At 47.1% G+C, this 17598-nt stretch overlaps 1 protein-coding gene across 1 annotated transcript; it reads left to right on the plus strand.

Moving 5' to 3' along the window:
* The first annotated feature begins 1247 nt into the window (after positions 1-1247).
* On the plus strand, positions 1248-13121 carry LOC122182890 (BTB/POZ domain-containing protein KCTD16-like). The gene is made up of 3 exons (XM_042876538.1): positions 1248-1491; positions 5951-6073; positions 12338-13121. Exons 1-3 carry the CDS (start codon positions 1329-1331, stop codon positions 12835-12837), a joined length of 786 nt encoding a protein of 261 aa, XP_042732472.1. The 5' UTR covers positions 1248-1328; the 3' UTR covers positions 12838-13121.
* Positions 13122-17598: the final 4477 nt, after the last annotated feature.

Consider the following 17598-nt stretch of genomic DNA (forward strand, 5'->3'; position numbering starts at 1 on the left):
CCCTGGCCTCAGCCAGCAGATATTACTCTCTGCTCTCTGTAAAAATTTTCCACTTGACTGTTTGCCCTTTCCCCTGCATCGTTAACAAAAGATTTCATCCTAAAATGGACTCTCAGGGATGTCCTATTATTATATTATTTATATGTCGAGAATGAACTCTTGATTCCATTTCTTCTTTTCTCCATCTTAATAAGCTTTTAATACACTGCGGAAGCCAGACAATCCCCCCTTGGCAATTGAGTTTTCTTAAAAGCCTCTTTGATGGTCTTTATCAAAAAGCACTCAGGAAAATGTATTAACTGTTCTCCATTATCCACTATTTTGTTGACTTATCATAAGATGAATACTTTTGCCCTGTGTATTAGGAGCATGCAGACGGTTTTTAACTCTGCCTTTAATAATTATTTCAATTTGCTTGCTTCGTACCACATCAGTTCCAGTTCCTGAATGGATCCTTGCAAACATGTTCAGTTGAACCACGTATTTGCTGAAAAAAATGCAGGTGTTAATTAAGACTAGTTGCAAATACACCAAAAATACAGGAAATAGCACTGAAAAAATACCTTTTCTGACATATGAAAATGTGTTTCCTTCTGCAGCTTTAAATGAAATACTGTTTTTCTCTTCTCAAACAATATATCAAGATTAAGTGTAATTTTAGCCTGAGTCCCACATCGCATTAATGTGTTTCTAGGGAAAATTTCTTTCCAATGGCAACCAGCTCAAGCTAGAGAGGGAGAGATGTCTCTTTTCAGTGTGAGCTTCTTCTGTGATTAAACTAAATGACACCATTTGGGTCTTTCCCATAGACATTCACCTTCTCAACAAGCACAAAAATGTTTGGTTGTACCCTACAGCTGGTTGTATCCTACAGCTTTCTAAGGAGAAAACCGTTGGCTGCTCTGCACGGCTCTCTTCTTAGAAGGGGTTTTGGTGCTGATGTACCGAGGGGTGCCAAGGGGACTGGGTTGGAGGGATATCCACCTGCTCAGACATCTCCCTTGTCTCAGGGATGCCATGCAGTCCATTGCCTTGTTCCTGTTCCTATAGGATGCTTTTGGCAAACATCTTCCCTTCAAAAAATGGCCACTTCCAGCTTGTGCAAGAGCATCTCTTCAAATGAAATAATAAGAGGGAGTTGAGCTGGTGGTCCTATTCTTTGGTTAAGGTAGGGTCTCATCTTAATCACTACTGCAAAATTATATGAAGTGCTCTAGAGGGATGCATCAAATTACCTATCAGAGGCATTTCATGACAAATCATGTAAAACCAGGCTGGGATCACAGTGCACATCCAAGGGAAATTCACTGGACATCATTTTTCATGTGATGGGTGCTCTTTCCCTTTCCTTGTACCCCTCCAAGGGATGTGCTTTTTTGAAGGGAAGTCACCAGTGTTGTCATAGTGAAGCGGAGAGCCAGACCCATATCTTTTCCTTTTCTCCAGGTCCTGTCGTGCGAGGACAACTCTCCAGGCACTTCAGCCTCCCAGGTAAAGGCACCCCAAAGGATGGTCCAGGGCAAGGCTGGGTGGTGAAGATGGTCTTGGAGGGCTTGAGGAGCCCAGATTCAGTAATATTGTTGTGCTGCTCCTGATTCCCAGGAGATTCAGTGCTTGGTGGCCATAGGCCCTTCATCCCACTTGCAGGATGTCATCTAAACTGTTGTATTGCTGAATAAACTGGTTTTGAGACCGAAAGTGAAGCCAAGTCAACACATTTCAATAAGGACATCAAAATCTTCCCAAATACTGGGTTTTAATCTCTTTGAAGGCTGATCGGAACAAGGATGGCTGGAGAAGATGCAGAAGGGAGATGTAACCATCTCTTGTGTGTTTAGTATATGAATGAGGATCCTCAGTAAGACATTCTCGTGAGCATGTATACATGGAGATGGAGACCAACAGGACAAGCTGAAAGACACTGTATCTCCCTTGAAAGCACAGTGTCTCCATTGCATTGCATTTCTCAGCTCATACTTGACTCCTGACACACAGGGAAATGCTTTCCACACATTTCTTGTCTTTGGGGAAAGGCTGTAGGTCAGAACCACAGTCATTATCCAGAGGATTTATGTTCCTAATAGGGAACGGAAAGGTGAAAATTTCAGAAGTAACATGGAAGAGAGGCTTCCCCAGGCTGGATCAGACTCTGGCAGATTTTGCAATGTATTATGTCTTGGTCTCAAACTCTCTTTGAGTAGGCACAAAGAGTGAGAAAAAGGTAAAGTAGGCAGAAGACTTTGCAGTTTCAAGACTTCCTCTCGGTTTTGGGGTGAAGTGGTTTCTATTCTCTGAAAATTTATTCACCCTTCAATGACTTCTTTTGGAAAGAGATAATGATGCTCCTGCTGTCCACTCTGGCTGGACGTGCACTTGAACATAGGAGCTGGACCCAGGGCATAAGGGTCTGCATACTGCACTTCTGTGTATTGGGATAGGATTTAGCTCAGATCATTACAGAGCTGCAGTGGTTTTGTGGCCCTCAGCTCCCCAAACTGACGCTAGAAGAAAAGTTAAAAACAGGAAATCTGGTGGAAAACTCCAAGACAAAGAGGCACACCGGGAGTAAGTTGCTGTTTTGACTGACTCATCTGGATCAGGCTGGACAGAGGTTTTGCAAAATAGGAAAAGAACTTCTGGATAAAGGAAAAGGTGAAGAAGACATTTTTCCCTTTCTTATTGCCCAGAAGCTGAGACTCTGCTTGGATGATAGAAACACAGATCTGTGCTACATGGCCAAGGCATCTGCCAGAGTGGGTGACCCAGATCCTCATCCCCTGCTCTTTATGAACTCTTCCCTTTGGGATTGAGCAGAACATTTGATTTGGCTTGAAGAAAGGATTTCTGCTGTTCTTTCTCCCAGTATATTAAGGGTTGCAATCATTCCCACCTTCTTCTTTCACTTTCCTGCCTCTGATGTCCCCAGCTTGGTCAGCATACTGAGCAGTCTCCCAGTCTTGCCTGGAATCTCCCTGTGAGACCATCAGTGTGTGGAATTTCTTCTTGGCAAAAGTAACAAGAGAGGAAGTGAGCACTGTGTGGAAATCGCCTGTGGGTCTGCTTTCTGAAAGGTGACTCCTGGAAATGATACAGAAATGCATATTCTGGTGTAAAGAAAAACAGCTGGAGCCACTTTTGTGCTGGACACACTGCCAGGGAACAGCACGTTCAAATGTACAGTCTTTCTGGAAAGCACTTTCCCAATCCTTCCTCATTGCTTCCTTACAAGCGATTCCTTGATGCTCCTGAAGGAACCTTCCACTTTGCACGCAGGGACCATGACTGAGATCGTTTTCCATAAAATGGTGGAAGAACAAGAAGCATTTGGGTGGGGAGATGTCTTCCATACAAAAGGGCAAACAGTAGCTGAATTTTGGCAAAAAATGGAGAGTAACAAGGCCAGACAAGCTGAGTTTTCCTTAGAGATAGGAAGCAGCTAGGTAGGTGGAAAACCTGAGCCAGGATAGCACAGTCCTTTCTGCTACCTTCTCACTGCTGAAGTGAAATTTTCAGATCTCACAGCTGAGGCTGTGCTTTGATGAGGGTTGGGACATGAAGTTTTAGCTCAGGAGAGGTGTTCTTAATGGACCTGAGGCTTTGGCACCAATAGAAAAAAGTGACCCTGCTCTGGTGGCCTCATTCTGCACCAGTATCGGTGAAAGCAGGGGGACTTCTGTTTTCTCTGCTGGAGTGGTTTGACTCCTTGTGGAAGGAGATTGGCAGGGAACCAGCAATAAACGCGTATTTCTTTAATAAGTACATCCTCATGAATCAGTCCTGGCAGATGTACAAGGCAGGCTCTGGGTTTCCTCAAACTCTGGCTGACTCCAGGGGAGAATTCATTTCCTAGCATTTCTCCCCATCCCCTCTCCTGTCCTGCTTCACCCATTGCCAAAGAAGGCTTTAACCCAGGGCCAGCACCAAGAGCTCCAGCCACTTGCTGTGTCCTGAGCATGGGAGGCAGAAAGCAGCACATGAATTACGATGACTTGAACTACTGGTTCAAGTACTGGCTTCAGAGCCATCACTTTCAATCAAGCCATAAACTGCTTGCGATTTACAGCCTGTCTATATGTTTGTATGGCACTGACTGAAGAGTGGACTAAGCTAATTGGTGTTGAAGTCATTGCTATTAACACGTGAAATCCCTCCTATGCCTGGAGCACTCTGCAGTACAACGACTCCCAGGGCACTGAGTTGTATATCATCATTCTGAGGTTGGGTTTTTCTTCCATCCGGAGATCTGAATTCAGACCTGACTGCCTCCACATCTCTGCGTATTTGCTGGCTGAAATCTTGGGCAGCTCTCTCCCATAGAAATTCCTCATCCAGACTGACGCAAGGGGTTTCAGTGGGATGCCATGAAGGACACAAAGGAGGATTCTACGGACACAGGGCAGAAGGTTCGGTATAGTCCTTACTGACCCCTTGCAACAACAATAACAAAAAACATATATAATTATGAAAAAGACATGGAGATTGCTACCTCCCATCTGCCTCCAGACAATACAGAAAAATTAGAAAGATCTACTTTCAGGTGTGCAAAGCCTCTGCACAGAGAAGCACTCACCCTCTGCTGGCCGGCACACTGCTGCTTCTCCTCCTCCCTCAAATCCTATTAGTATTAGAGAAGGATAGAGCTATAACAGGAAAAGCCACCTCTTAGCAGCACTGCTGACAGCTTGCCTTTTAAATCTTTAATAAGAGCTGGCTTGCACAGCTGCTCTCATCTGCTGCATGACAGCACAGGGAACCACGACTCTGCCTGGTGCTGCATCCTGGGGTCACTAAAGCACACCAAGGAGCCTCAGCCTTGCAGGTCTGACTCCATCAGAAACTCTTTCCTCTCTACATATGTGTCAGGACCTGAATTCAGGACTTTATTCCCTTATCTCATACGGGGGGGAGCAGACGCTCTTCCCCATGTCCTACACTCCTGTAACCCAGAGAAGAGGGGACAAGTCTGCCAGCAAAGGACATGATGCACCGTGACGGCTCAGGAGCTGAGTTCTGCCCTCAACCCACGCAGCACCCAGAAGTGTTTCAAGGCCCCATGGCACAGAGCTCAGCTCAGACTTCCTCCTCCACATCTCAACTTGGGACTGCAGACCGTTCCTGCAATGAAAAGGGTGCAACAATAGCTACTCTGGGACATTAACTAGAACCGTTTATAGGTCTGCTGAAACATGGTGGCCACAAAAACTTTTCTAGAGAGTCTGGGCGAAGAATATTGCCATAGAGAGTAGAAAGCCGTGTTTACAGCTCAGGAAAGAGTTTGCAACTGTAATTCAGGAGTGACGAAGGGCATGGAGCTTGCTGGGATTCTGCTGCCCTCTCCTGGACGCAGCATCTTATTTTGCCCCATGAGTTCATGGGCTGTGGTTCATGGGAGTGGTGTGTGGATAGGTTGTCTGCAAAGCCTATTTCTCCAGCATCTGTACAGAGTAAAAAGGGGGCCTACATGGATGAGAGCATGCGGTGAGCCATACACACGTGTGTCCCACTGTATCCTCACACCTTCAGTGCATATCACAGCCTTTGGACGTATACGCGAGCAGCTCAGAGTTGCCAATCCTGAATGATTTGGGTGGGGATTTCTAGTAGATGTGTCCCCACAGGCATATCCTGCAGAAACACAGCCACTGTCACAGGCAGAGCAGGATCAGCCCAAGGAAATGATGCAGTCTGGACTTACTGCACTGTGGGACGATCCAGTTCTGAGACCTGGTCATGGAAAGGATGGGCTATTACCATCAGGAGGGATCTGGGAGGCATTGAAGCAGATAGTGCCCAGACCCCTTTTCACCATGGGCACACAGCAGGGTTCTCTGGGAGGTCATTCAGGCCCTGGTGATGGTCATGTGTGGAGTGCAGCCAACTCTACCTTCCTTGCTCTCTGTGCATCATTCACTTTCTATGAGTTTCTTTTTTTGGTCTTGATTTTTTTTAGGTAGCTCTTGGCTCAGTCTGCCTGTTCCCCAGCCTTCAGAAACAGAGCAGAGCCCTAAAAAACACATGTCTTCTTCTGAGCCCATCCTGGACCTCAAGACAGACACAACAGAAGCACTTCCAGGTGAGAGATGTGCTTTTTGATGTGCTGGGTGCCTGCAGTCACAGGCAGAACCATGCATTGGCCACCTTGATGGACCTGCACTAAGCAGTAGACTCTGAATAGAGATATGTATTCCTATTAGTCCTGTATATAGTTTCTTCTTCTTCCTGCTATATCAATTCCTCTACTTCACACACCCTATTCTCTCCCAGCTCTTTTTATACCGTATCAAGCTGGCACAGAGTACAAGAAGTCCCTCTGGCTTACAGTTGACTTGGCAGGGACACCAACCTGGAGCTAGTGATGGGCAGCTTGCTCTCAGTGAGTCCCATGGCGATTTCTGGAAGGAATGCCTGCTCTGGAGCAACTATGGTTAGGGCTGCACTGCTAATGAAGCCTCTTCCCATCAGTAGCAAAGGTGGGATGTTCATTTGAGGGTCATTGTATGTAGGCTTCACGGGTTTCTTCTCACCATGTTTTCAATCACTGTGAATCTGGGGTGCTCTGGTTTAGCCTCAGTGACCAAGAAGCTTAGCTTTGTCACCAGAGGGGGTCTTCTGGGCCAAACAGTGTGAGATCTCCACTCAGAAACATCAGTCTGAGTGAGACTAGCCTATGATCCCACATCCCAGACATATCTGTACTGTTGTGTGCTTACCATGTCATAAGTCAATACAAGTTATAAGTCATGCCCATACACTTTCCCATGCTCAAAATACTTCCCATGCTGAGCTGTTTCCAGGAAGAAGTTTCCCTGTGCACATGCCATGGCAGAGATCAGATGGAAAGGCTGAATCATATATCCTGGGTTGTAAGCATTTAGACAATTCCACAATCAGGATGGCTCATCCAAAACCAGTGATCACTCATCTCCCAGTCACACACGAGTGCCCCTGATCTCCTGAGAAACTGCAAAGCAATCCCTGCCATCTGCTGACACAGCAGAAGGCAGCAGTATCCATTTGGTGGAAGCTCCCAGCGAGAGACATGGAGATGCAGGTCCCAGCATGAGGAGCTGCTGCTTTGCCAGATTCTCCTGTCTTTCTTGAGCTCATTTATAGAGCACCCAGTGAAGATCATACCCAGTTAGTAGGCATATACTTCTAGCTGTAAAAGACTTAATGTTCCACTGTTGGTATTTGTATAATCAAGATGTTATGATTACAGTATAATTGTATAATCAATAGATATCAAGATGTTATAATCACAATATAATCAAGAGAATTAGGCAAAGTAAACAACGATCACAAAAGAGAATTAGTGGAAGAGCTTACCCTTTGGCTGAGCTCACCAGAAGACACCAAGAGAGGTGATCTCCAGAAGAGACCCTTCCCCACTGGTAGCCAGCTCTTAAATAGGTCTAGGAGGGGTGCAGCCAGCCTCCACCCCTTCCGGCAGCACAGTGAATTGCCTTCACCTGTGCTCCTCTGGCTGGCTCATGGTTCGCCTCAGGTGATCAATCAGAGGTTCAGGCCATGACCGAGCAGTTCCCATACAGTATTTTATAGCCAAAAAACACACAAAAGTAAGAAACCTTTTTCTCCTACCAATCTCAACTACATAGAATATCTGTGCTCCATTTTTTCCTTTTGCACATTCTATTTCCTCCATCATCTTTCCACCATCCCACCTGGGAACACATACAGTGATAATTTCCCATGGCTGGGAACAAATTATCCCAGGACCAATGCAGTAACGCACACTGAGACATCCACTGTGACACTTCTCTGAAACCTCCTCTTGCTGGGTTCCTAATGCAGCTAGTGATGGTTTGCTTCAGGTAGACATTCCCCAGACCAGTCCATGCCCTTGGAAAAATCTCCTGGCCCCTTCCAGCTTGCAAATCTCTCCACAGGGAGAGCAGCTCCTCATGGTGGGGCAGCACCTCTTGCAAAGTATTTACCATGTGCAATATTGGTGACTGACTCCTGCCAAGGAATTGGAAAGTCTTACCTGCAGAGATTGGCTTGGCAAGAAGTGCACAGTGAAGGCTGCTTTTGCTTCATGCAGCACTGAAGCATCTTCCCCAGAGCAGAGGTTTGTTGGTGTGAGTCAGCATGGATCCACTGGCTGCAGCTGCAGCAGCTTGCAACATCTGCCACTGTAATTTGACCTCTCATGTCTGAATTCATCCTGTTTTGCCTAAACAAAACTTGTTGCAAGTTGTCTCCCTGCCATAAAGCTGCAGTCACTGACTCAAAAGTAAAATGAAACATAGCAATTCTGCTAAGCGTCTGCCTGACAGAACTGCTGGCCATCAGGTAGGGGTTCCATCTCTGCTGGTGTGCTTCAGGAAGCATCTCTCAGCTCCTCCAGCAAACTGCAGGCAGACATTATTCTCAGAAAAGATTTTCCCTGCAGCTGGGACATCTCGCAGCATCAGCACCAGCAGGTCCTGCTAAGAGCTTTGCCCCTCAGAGCCAAACCTTCCCTCCAGGAGGAGTTGCTCATCCTGCAGCCAGCTCTCAGAAGCACACGTGAAATCCCCAAGTCCTGCACCCACCCAACCTCCTCCTGATGGCAAAGTCCAACCTGAGTGACAAAGGACAATCTGGATTATTGTTTCAAGGCTGCAGAATTGGATTTGTCAAGGGATCCACTCTGGGTAGCTTGGGTTTTCTTGTAGCTGCAATGTTGCAGCTGCAGAAACTAACCTTAACTGTAGGAGCAATATATGTTTATTGCCCCATGGAGGATAGGAGGAGTTTTGTGTTTAGCAGGGAAGTTTAAAGCCAAAAGCTGCTTTTCCTGGTCCTACTGGTGTTACCATAGCAGTTAATCCATGTACAGTGTCACCAGAGCTGCAGATTTAGTGCAGCCTCACTGGCACAACCAGGCTAATTGAGGCTCTTGGGAATGCAGAGGCTACTGCTGTGGGCAGATGGGGTCAGAGCCATTTATTTACACAGAGTCTTGTCCTTCTTTGATGAAATAAGTGGGATTAGAGACAGACAGAAGTGTAGACATCACTTTTCAGGCTCAGCTTGATTTTTCAATAATCACTTTGGGCAGAGGTGAGACCTGAGATTCACAGGGATAAGGAGCTGGCAGAGCAGCAGCTATTCTGCATCCAGCATGAGTAGGCTGCAGGTACACCCATCACCATCAGATTGCACGAGAAATATTTAGGGCAGGGGGAGGGGGGGGAAGGGGGCAGCATCTATATGTTTTCTGAATGAACTTTTAGTACTAGCAAAACTTTGGTTCAAACAAATGGTTCAGGCCCGTGCCCACCTCCTTCAGGCTCAAACAGGGATGCCAACTGAGTGAGCTCCTCCAGCTCATTCTGAAACTTTCTTCCATCTCCATGTCACAACACGCTACACCAAAGAGGCTAGGAAGGAGTTGAATAAGCTTGTGCAGAAAGTGGGACATGATTTTTTGACCCCAAGCTATGTGGTGATGGTGTTTTTCATTTAAAATCTGGAAGGAAAGAACCAATGAAATGCAACCACAGAGCAAAAACAGAGATGCACAGAGCTCTGCTTCTGCCCGTGGGGAGGGCTTCCCTCTAAAGCCCATCTCTCTGTCTGACTGTCTGGTAGGAGCTCAGAGAGTGCTTTTGTTTGGGACAAAATAGTTCCTCTTTTTCTGTGAGATGTAGGTGTCTGAAAAAGTTGTGTAAGAGGAATATCCACCTTTGAAGCCAATCTGGTCTGAGCTGAAAGTCCCCCATTGGCGCAGGGAAGCAATGTAGGTATGAACTGCTTTTCACTCCTCAACACACAGATCTGTCCTAAAAGCCCAGCAACATCCCTCTGGCATCAGCCACTTTTCTTTTCTAGAAAGGAAACTAGGAATGCTTCATTCAGAGCCACATGGCTATGCTGGACCTCTGGGCTCAGGTCTCTTCTGGAGCTGGAGGCACTGACACAGAGCAAAGCAAACAATGTGAGCTTGGGACATGGCACATGGTGAGTTCATCTCCTTGTCAAGCGCTAAGAAAACAGTGCTATCCACAAGAGCAGCAAGGAGCTGGGACAATGTGTTCTTTCTCTGCGACGTGTGAGCTTGCCACGTGCAGGAGCCCATTAATTGCACTCAGCAGGATTTCCAGCAGCACCATGGGGCTGCCTTGGAAGTGTCACTTCCGTGCTCTAATTGATGCTCTACAGCAGACAAAAGTGTCACGCAGGAAGAAAAGACTGAGAAAATTAAAAAAGGATGATAAAATCTGTCAGTGTAACGGATCCTTTCTCCCAGCTGAGTGTGAGGAGCACTCAGGAAGAGTGGTGAGGTGTGCTGGGGTCATCTCAGGACCTGTACCCACATATTGTCAGACACGAGGGTTCATATTGCTATAGACCAGAAATGCGATGTGAGGGAAGTTTAGCCCAGGGGAAAATGAAATTATTTGTCCAGAGCTATAGAACTATAGAATAGGCTTAGGTTGGAAGGGACCTTAAAGCCCATCCAGTCCCAAACCCCTGCATGGGCTGGTTGCCACCCACTAAGTCAGAATGCCTAGGATCCCATCCAACCTGGCCCTGAGCAATTCCACGGATAGGACATTCACAAGTTAGAGATGATCAATGGCAAGGCAATATCCTGGAAGACTGAGCTGCCTCAGTGTTAGGTTGTGCACAGGTCAGATTCCGGAGAGGTCCCCGTGCTCCTGAAATCACTAGCACACAAAACTCTTAACTGTGGTCAGAAGGACTGATGCCACGGCTTAGGCACAGATTCGTGGATCTGAATGCCTTGTACCAGTCACAGGAAAACTGCTGGTGACCAGTGCAGAAGAGTGGGAAGGATGAACATCTGTTCCTTGTCATCTGCCTCTTGCTGGATCCTGCAAATTCCAGCATGGATCTGATTTTCTTTGGAGAGCCCCTGCAGGTCTGCATGGCCCTTGGCTCCCCTCCAGCCCTTAGCAGTTTGGGAGCATGTGCTGATGCAGGTGGATGCTTGGGCTGCAGTACTTGGCCAAGACGTTCAGCCAGGAGGAAGCTTGTGTTTCAGCATCGTGTGGAGAGAAAATAAAATCCTGCTGAGATCTGCACTTCTCAGTGTGTGCAGGACCATTTGTGCAGATGTTAGCGTGAGAACATACCAGAGCAGGCTATGGTGTTTGAGATAAAGCAAAGCTAAGTAAATTGCTTATGGGCAGTTAATAAGTATTTCTGAAGAGCAGTCATTAGGACTCACCAGTCCATTTATGCAAAGTGCCTCAGCCGCCTAGAAATGGCCCAAATTACATTATCATACCTAAACTAACAGAATTAGGCTGCTCGTATTTGCAGAAGGTCGTGACTGAGTTGTGTACTGACATAGGGAGAGAAATCGCAATGCCAAGTTTGCTATCGTCATTGGATGGCCTAGGAGCTAAGATGTTGGAGAATGGAAGAGATGTGAGTTCAGCCTGCAGCTAAGCTACAGGCTCCTTATGTGAATTTGAGTGCAGCAGCTTACGCTGCCCTTGCCTCGGTTCCCCATTCCACAAAGGCAGTTGTGAGGCTTGCAGATAAGGTGATTAAAGCAGTCTAAGAACTTAGAGACTTTATTCCATCAGTCAAAGAATGTGGGGCTAAGATACATCCCTGTAACTTCCTGGTGAGATGTGACAAAGAAAATCCAGCCTTCAAGGCTGCTCCTCAGTGACGGATGACATTTCAGCTTTCCACCTCTGGTAAGTGTTGCGTTGAAGCTGTTCAAGTAAATGTCAAAATAAAAAAAAAGAATAAAAGAGAAAGGAAGAGGGGAAAAATAACCCTTTAGAAAAGTTTTCAGAGAAAAATAAAGTGACATTTAGTGATAGGACAAGGCAAAATGGTTTTAAACTGAAGGAGGGGAAGATTTAGATTAGATGTTAGGAAAACATTCTTTACTCAGAGGGCAGTGAGGCCCTGCTGCCAGAGAGCTGTGGCTGCCCCATCCCTGGAGCTGCTCAAGGCCAGGTGGGATGGAGCCCTGGCAGCCTGAGCTGGTGGAGGCAGCCAGCCCATGGGTTGGGGCTGGTGGTGTTTGAGGTCCCTTCCAACCAAGATATCCTGTGATCTTATGTTTTTCTGTTTCCATGGGTGGCAAAGTTTAGATTGAGGGATTTGAAATGGAAATATTTTATACTCTGCTTTGTAGCTCAAAACCTTCCTTCCCTTCCCTCCTCCCCACTTCCCCCCCCAAAAAACAATAACAACACCAGTAGGTTAAGAATTTAGACATTTTAGAGGAAAATGCCCAGTGAAACCACACTACCCACACACTTACATGTCTGCTCTTCCGCTTTGCCCCATGGCATCACAAGCCATGTTCCTACTCTCTCTCAGCTCTCTGCTTTGTCCCCAGCCTGCAGTGACCCTGAGGAGCCCAGACCAGACCCAGGGACGAAGCAGGACCCTGTCAGCACCCTGTGTGAGTGTGATGCTGCAGCCTCCAGCACCAGCAGTCACAGCGAGCCCAGTCCCGCTCCATCCGCAGGTGAGAGCATCTCAGGCAGGGACTCCAAGTCAGAGCAGGGGAACCCCAGCCCTGCAGACTCCATGCCATGTCCAGAAGCCCCTGAAGAATGCCCAGCTCGCCCCAACACCCTGGACTTGTCCAAGTCGCTGAAGAAGCTGGAGGAAGTGAAGCAGATGGGGCAGAGGCGTAACAGTGACCACACGGCGGTGAAGGAGAACGGGGTCGGGAGCAGCCCTGTGGCCGCAGCGGTGAGCGAGGAGAGGAAGGCGCTGCAGTCCGAGCTGGGGAAGTGCATCGAGGACTTCCGGAAGATCAAGATCCCTCATGCCTTTCCCAATAAGAAACGGCAGTGGCAAAGCGAGCTGCTGAGGAAATACCAGTTGTGAGGGCTGCGGTGAGGCTCTCTGGGAGTTCCCCCAGCCGGTGGGTGGCACAGGGCATCGGCACACCTGGGGTGGGGAGTATAGGCTGCTCCTTCAACGAGTGTTGCAAGCTGAAAACTAGGACAGCGTGCTCCTTAACATGGCAGGAGGGATGCATGCTGCCCCAGACAGTATGAAAATAGGTGAAGGGACATAAAAAAGGCAAGGGGGCCCAGGGAGAATTACCAGGGGAAAAGCTACCATCCAGCAGGAGCCCTCATCTTTGTGTGAACAAATTTTCCTGGTGTTTCAAGTAATAAAATATAGTTGATGTCAAAAAGGAATTCAAATCTCCCCATCTCTTTGGCAAACATGTTTAGCTCATCTGCTCAAGGCTGTGCAAGTGGTTTAGATGTTCCATTTCCTTTAAATTAATGGAAGTTCCCTATCTGACTCCCTTCTGTTCTTGGCAAAACTTCCCCATCTGTAATATCTGCAACTGGAGAGCTGGGATTCAACAAAACCTTCTTTTCGTGAGAGGTCATGAAGTTTTGCAGATATTTTCCTTGTTTTACACAAATCCTTGAACGCTGCCCAGCCTCACACTTGGGGCTCCAGCCAAAAATGAGTAAGTGAGAGGGGGAGTGCATCTCCTGCAGAGCCATAGTCAGACCAATCAGAATCAAATCCCCATCATTCTAGCCAGTTCTTGGCTACTCCTTGTATCCAGGTGCTGTTGGATGGCTGAACCCAACCTCAAAAGGAGAATGGAAGGAGCTCAGCTATGTGGGGCTCTTCTGCCAGATGGGGATTGGGTAAGAACTTGTGGATAAGCACCAAGAAGGGGCCAGGGTGGGTGGCTCTGAGTGGGGCAATGTCACAGCCACCCAGCAGGGTGGATGATGGGTTGGAATGCAAGTGGTCCTGGAGATCTCAGGAGGACTTCATGGATGTTCTTGTGATGGAGGTGCTGGATTGGCCAAGTGGATGCACAGCTGGATCTGCTGCCCACTGACAGAGTAGACACCAGATGTGGTTGTGGTAGTCAATGACACCTTTGGCCCCCCTAATCAGAAACAGTGAATTTTAAGATCCTGAGAGGAGCAGGGAAGATGAGCAGCAGAACACAGACTCTGGCTGCCCTGAAGTATCACTGGTTCCCAGCAGAATCCCAAGGTCAGCCTCCCCCTCTCTGGACCCGTAGAAGCTTGGAGAGTCACCTCCCGCCCCAGCTGCAGCCTCCAAACCTCCCACTGATAAAGGATAAGGGAGGAACCCCCAGCAGCAATCACACTGCAGGGCATGCAGGGCAGCCCTCCCACCCCAGCCAAAGCCACAGAAGAATTTCAGTATGTTTTGGTTTTTTTTTAATGAAACAGAAACAACTCAATTAAAAGCTCGATGAGTGTTTGTTGAGGTTTTGTTGGGCCGAATTGCTTGACCTTCTGGGGGATGGATGTGGAGGCTGGATCCACATTCTTCTTCCTTTTATATACAGACACACGATGATAGTGTTTATAGGAACTTGTAGAGACAGAGAGATGCAAACTGCTTTGGGGAAACCACCACGTGCTGGGCTTCAAAGATTTTTGGAACCTCCAGGCTTGCAAGTGGTGAACATGAGCTGATGGGTGAGCTTCCTAGGAGCTTTGGGGTCTTCTTCCTATGGATGGAGCAAGGTTTGTCAGCCCCACACCAGTGGATCCCAGCAGAACTTCTGTGTGCCCTCAAAAGCCACATCCTGGGGCATGATTACCCCTAATTAAGTATTGGCAGCGATCATTCTTCTGGGTATTGTGCAACCAGGTGGATGAGGGCTTTCGAGTTATGTTTTACATAACCAGCTCTATTTTTAGCTTAATCTCCAATTAATTAGAAAGTGGACTTTGCTGGAGCTGTAATTGGAGTTCACATTTCCACATTACTTTCCATCCCAAAGGTCTCAGGAAGGTGTATATATCCCACTGCGTCTGCCCCATTCACTTCACTAGAGCTCACTCACAGCAACCAAAAATACCAAGAGGTCAGTGAGCACAGGCGCACATCGTGCTCATACACAACTACAGCTGAAATATGTAACAGAATTAGAAAGCAAAAATTAGTTATGCAGGAGTGCCAGAAAAATAATGAAAACAAAACGTGTGTAAGGAGCCAATGTAAAGAAACAATAAATTATTAATAGTGTCATTACACTGCTGGGTTAAACAATTAGATCCAGCAGGCAATTCCTCTATAGGAGGCATCGGCAATCAACCCATGAAGTACAATTTGCATTTTCTCCCCCTTAATTGTTTTGCAGTTCTCAGCTGGAAGTGTGCACTCCGAACAAAAATGGCTTGGGGCTTTTTAGGGAAAACCTGCAAGCTGTCGGGGAATTGAAGCACTACAGTGTTTCAAAATGTTCACTTTGCATCTCACTGAGTACAGCAGCTCAGAAAGGCTCAGAAGGGGAAACAGGGAGCTGTGAGGTTTTGCTGAGCTGCGGGCCCAGGGGAAGACACCACTCAGAGGGATGCCCACCACCCTCATGGCCCTGTTATATCCCCATTCTGCCTGGAAATAACCCAGTTCCCAAGGGGTGAAAGAAGAGCTGCATGGCCCACGGTGGGAGGGATGCCTGGGAAGCAAGAAGGATCAGAAATGTTTATACCCACAGCACACACAGCATCACAGAGAGTTTGTAAGCAAAGTGACTCACTCCTGCTTCTCCTTCAGTATTTGTCCCTCTTTATTCAAGATGGTTTGGCTTGAGAAATCCACTTTCATTTGTCTTCATGTCATAGGAAATTCACAGTTTCTCTGTGCTCTGCTCCAAAGGCAAGAGGACACAAGGCCCATTTTCTACCAGATACCACAGTCCTTGATTTCTGTGGGGGCAACAGTGAGTTTACATTCATCAGGGGAAAAGCTCGACCTGCCCTGTCCCCTGGGTGAGGGGTGTGAGAATGGAGCCCTGTTGCTGTGGAGCTGCTGGAAGCACTGAGATGCCGCCATCCATGCTGTGACCATCCCTGCCAGTGGTGGCACATCAGGATTGCTGCCAAGAGAACCAACGATGCAGCTTCTCCTCTCTATTTACTTTCCACAAATGCCTCAGATCTGCCTGAGCAGCAGGAAGCCATTCATTACCCAATGACAGCATTCCACAGGCATCCCTTAATTGAATGCCATTATCCCTTAATTAATTAAATACCAATTAATTACCAGGAACATTGCATGACATGTAACAAATGCCACCAGCTAGTTGAGACAGAATAATTTAAAACCTGGGAAGCGTGGCCCAAATAATAACGATCAGAATTGGTCCAGCAGAGAAAACACAAAGATCTGAGCATGAAGTCCTGCCAGGTGGGTTGGGATCAGCCTGGTGATGTGGGCAGAGTCCTTCAAACCAGAATCAGGCTGTGAAATCGGGGGGTTTTGCTGTTCCACCAGGTTTCATCTGTGGGTTCATAGCTGTTCCAATGGAAGACCCCATTGGAAGGGGTCTCCTACTACTGATGTTGATTCAATAGAATTGAATGGGCACACGGTAGTGAAATAAGTGGTCAGTAGTACCCAGTAGTAAACCTCACATTAGTTGTGTGGCATTTGTAGTGAGCAGGATTTTCATAGGGAAATGCAACATTTCATCTTTTCTTTCCAATATGGAACACATGGAAAAGTCCGTTTTCTTCTCATGGAGGAGAAACTACGGTTTTTAGCAGTGACCTCACAGGGAAGTACAGAGATGGGCACAGAAGACGCATGGGTTTCTGCCATTCCCAAACTGCAGTCAACAAGGCCAAGTTCTTTGCACTGTACCATACCAGTACCCTCCAGCATGACTGGATTTATGACTGGAGTCGTGCCCCATGCAAGGAAACCCACGTCTTTGCTCTTTTGTTGGCTGTAAAGTCAGAGCTATTTCCAATCAGAAGCATTTCATCCAGCCACCAGCCAAGGATGCTCTCCCAAGCAGTGCTTCAGTGTGCTCCCAGGCTGGGGAGAGGAACTCAGCTCACAAGCAAGGTGCTTGCAGGTGACAGAGACACACTAGCAGGAACTGGGTTCAATTTAGCACAAGCCTTGGGAATGCCCTTCAGAAAGCACTGCAGTGAACAACTCGGCTTTGCAGAAGCGATGCAGAGATTTGCCAGGCTGCCTCAGTAACTCAGGCATGTGTAATGTTATGTAAACCAATGTAATGAGTTGCCAAATTCCCCATGGAGATGGATATTGTAGAATGAGCTGCCATGGTGCCCTCTCAGCATCCCCCCAGCTCTCAGTGCTGGAGCTGCTGCGGTCTCTGCAAGGCTGAGCTTGGAGAAATTGGGGAACAATAACCAGGTACACTGTAATTCAGTCCTTGCTAATTATTTTCCAAACCTTTTTCCCATCCCAAATCTTCCAAAAAGCCACTTCAGATGCTGGCCCCACCGGTGCTGCCAAGCCCATAACCACAGCAACGTGTTCAAAGGGGACTGCTGTAATGTTCAGAACTTTGGGAGCTCAGAAACGTTCAATTTCACTTCAGGCACTGCAGTATCTGATCAAATAACTCACTGAGCAACCAGCAAGAAGAAAAGAAGCCTGCTTCAGTGTAACACATAGCATGATTTAATTGATATAATGATGCTGATGCTGTACCTAAGGAACATCGCTGCCTGAGTTATGTCACATAAGCTCATTTTTTCTCTTCTGCAATTAAAATGATCTATGTCTCTTTTCCAAGCATAAGGAGATTAAAATAGGGATCAATTAACTTTCCAAAAACCATAAATCAGCCAGAAAACAATCTTGTAC

Source organism: Lagopus leucura, unplaced genomic scaffold (genome assembly GCF_019238085.1).
Source record: "Lagopus leucura isolate 7727_CA_CO unplaced genomic scaffold, USGS_WTPT01 Super-Scaffold_100016, whole genome shotgun sequence".
Lineage (NCBI taxonomy): Eukaryota > Metazoa > Chordata > Aves > Galliformes > Phasianidae > Lagopus > Lagopus leucura.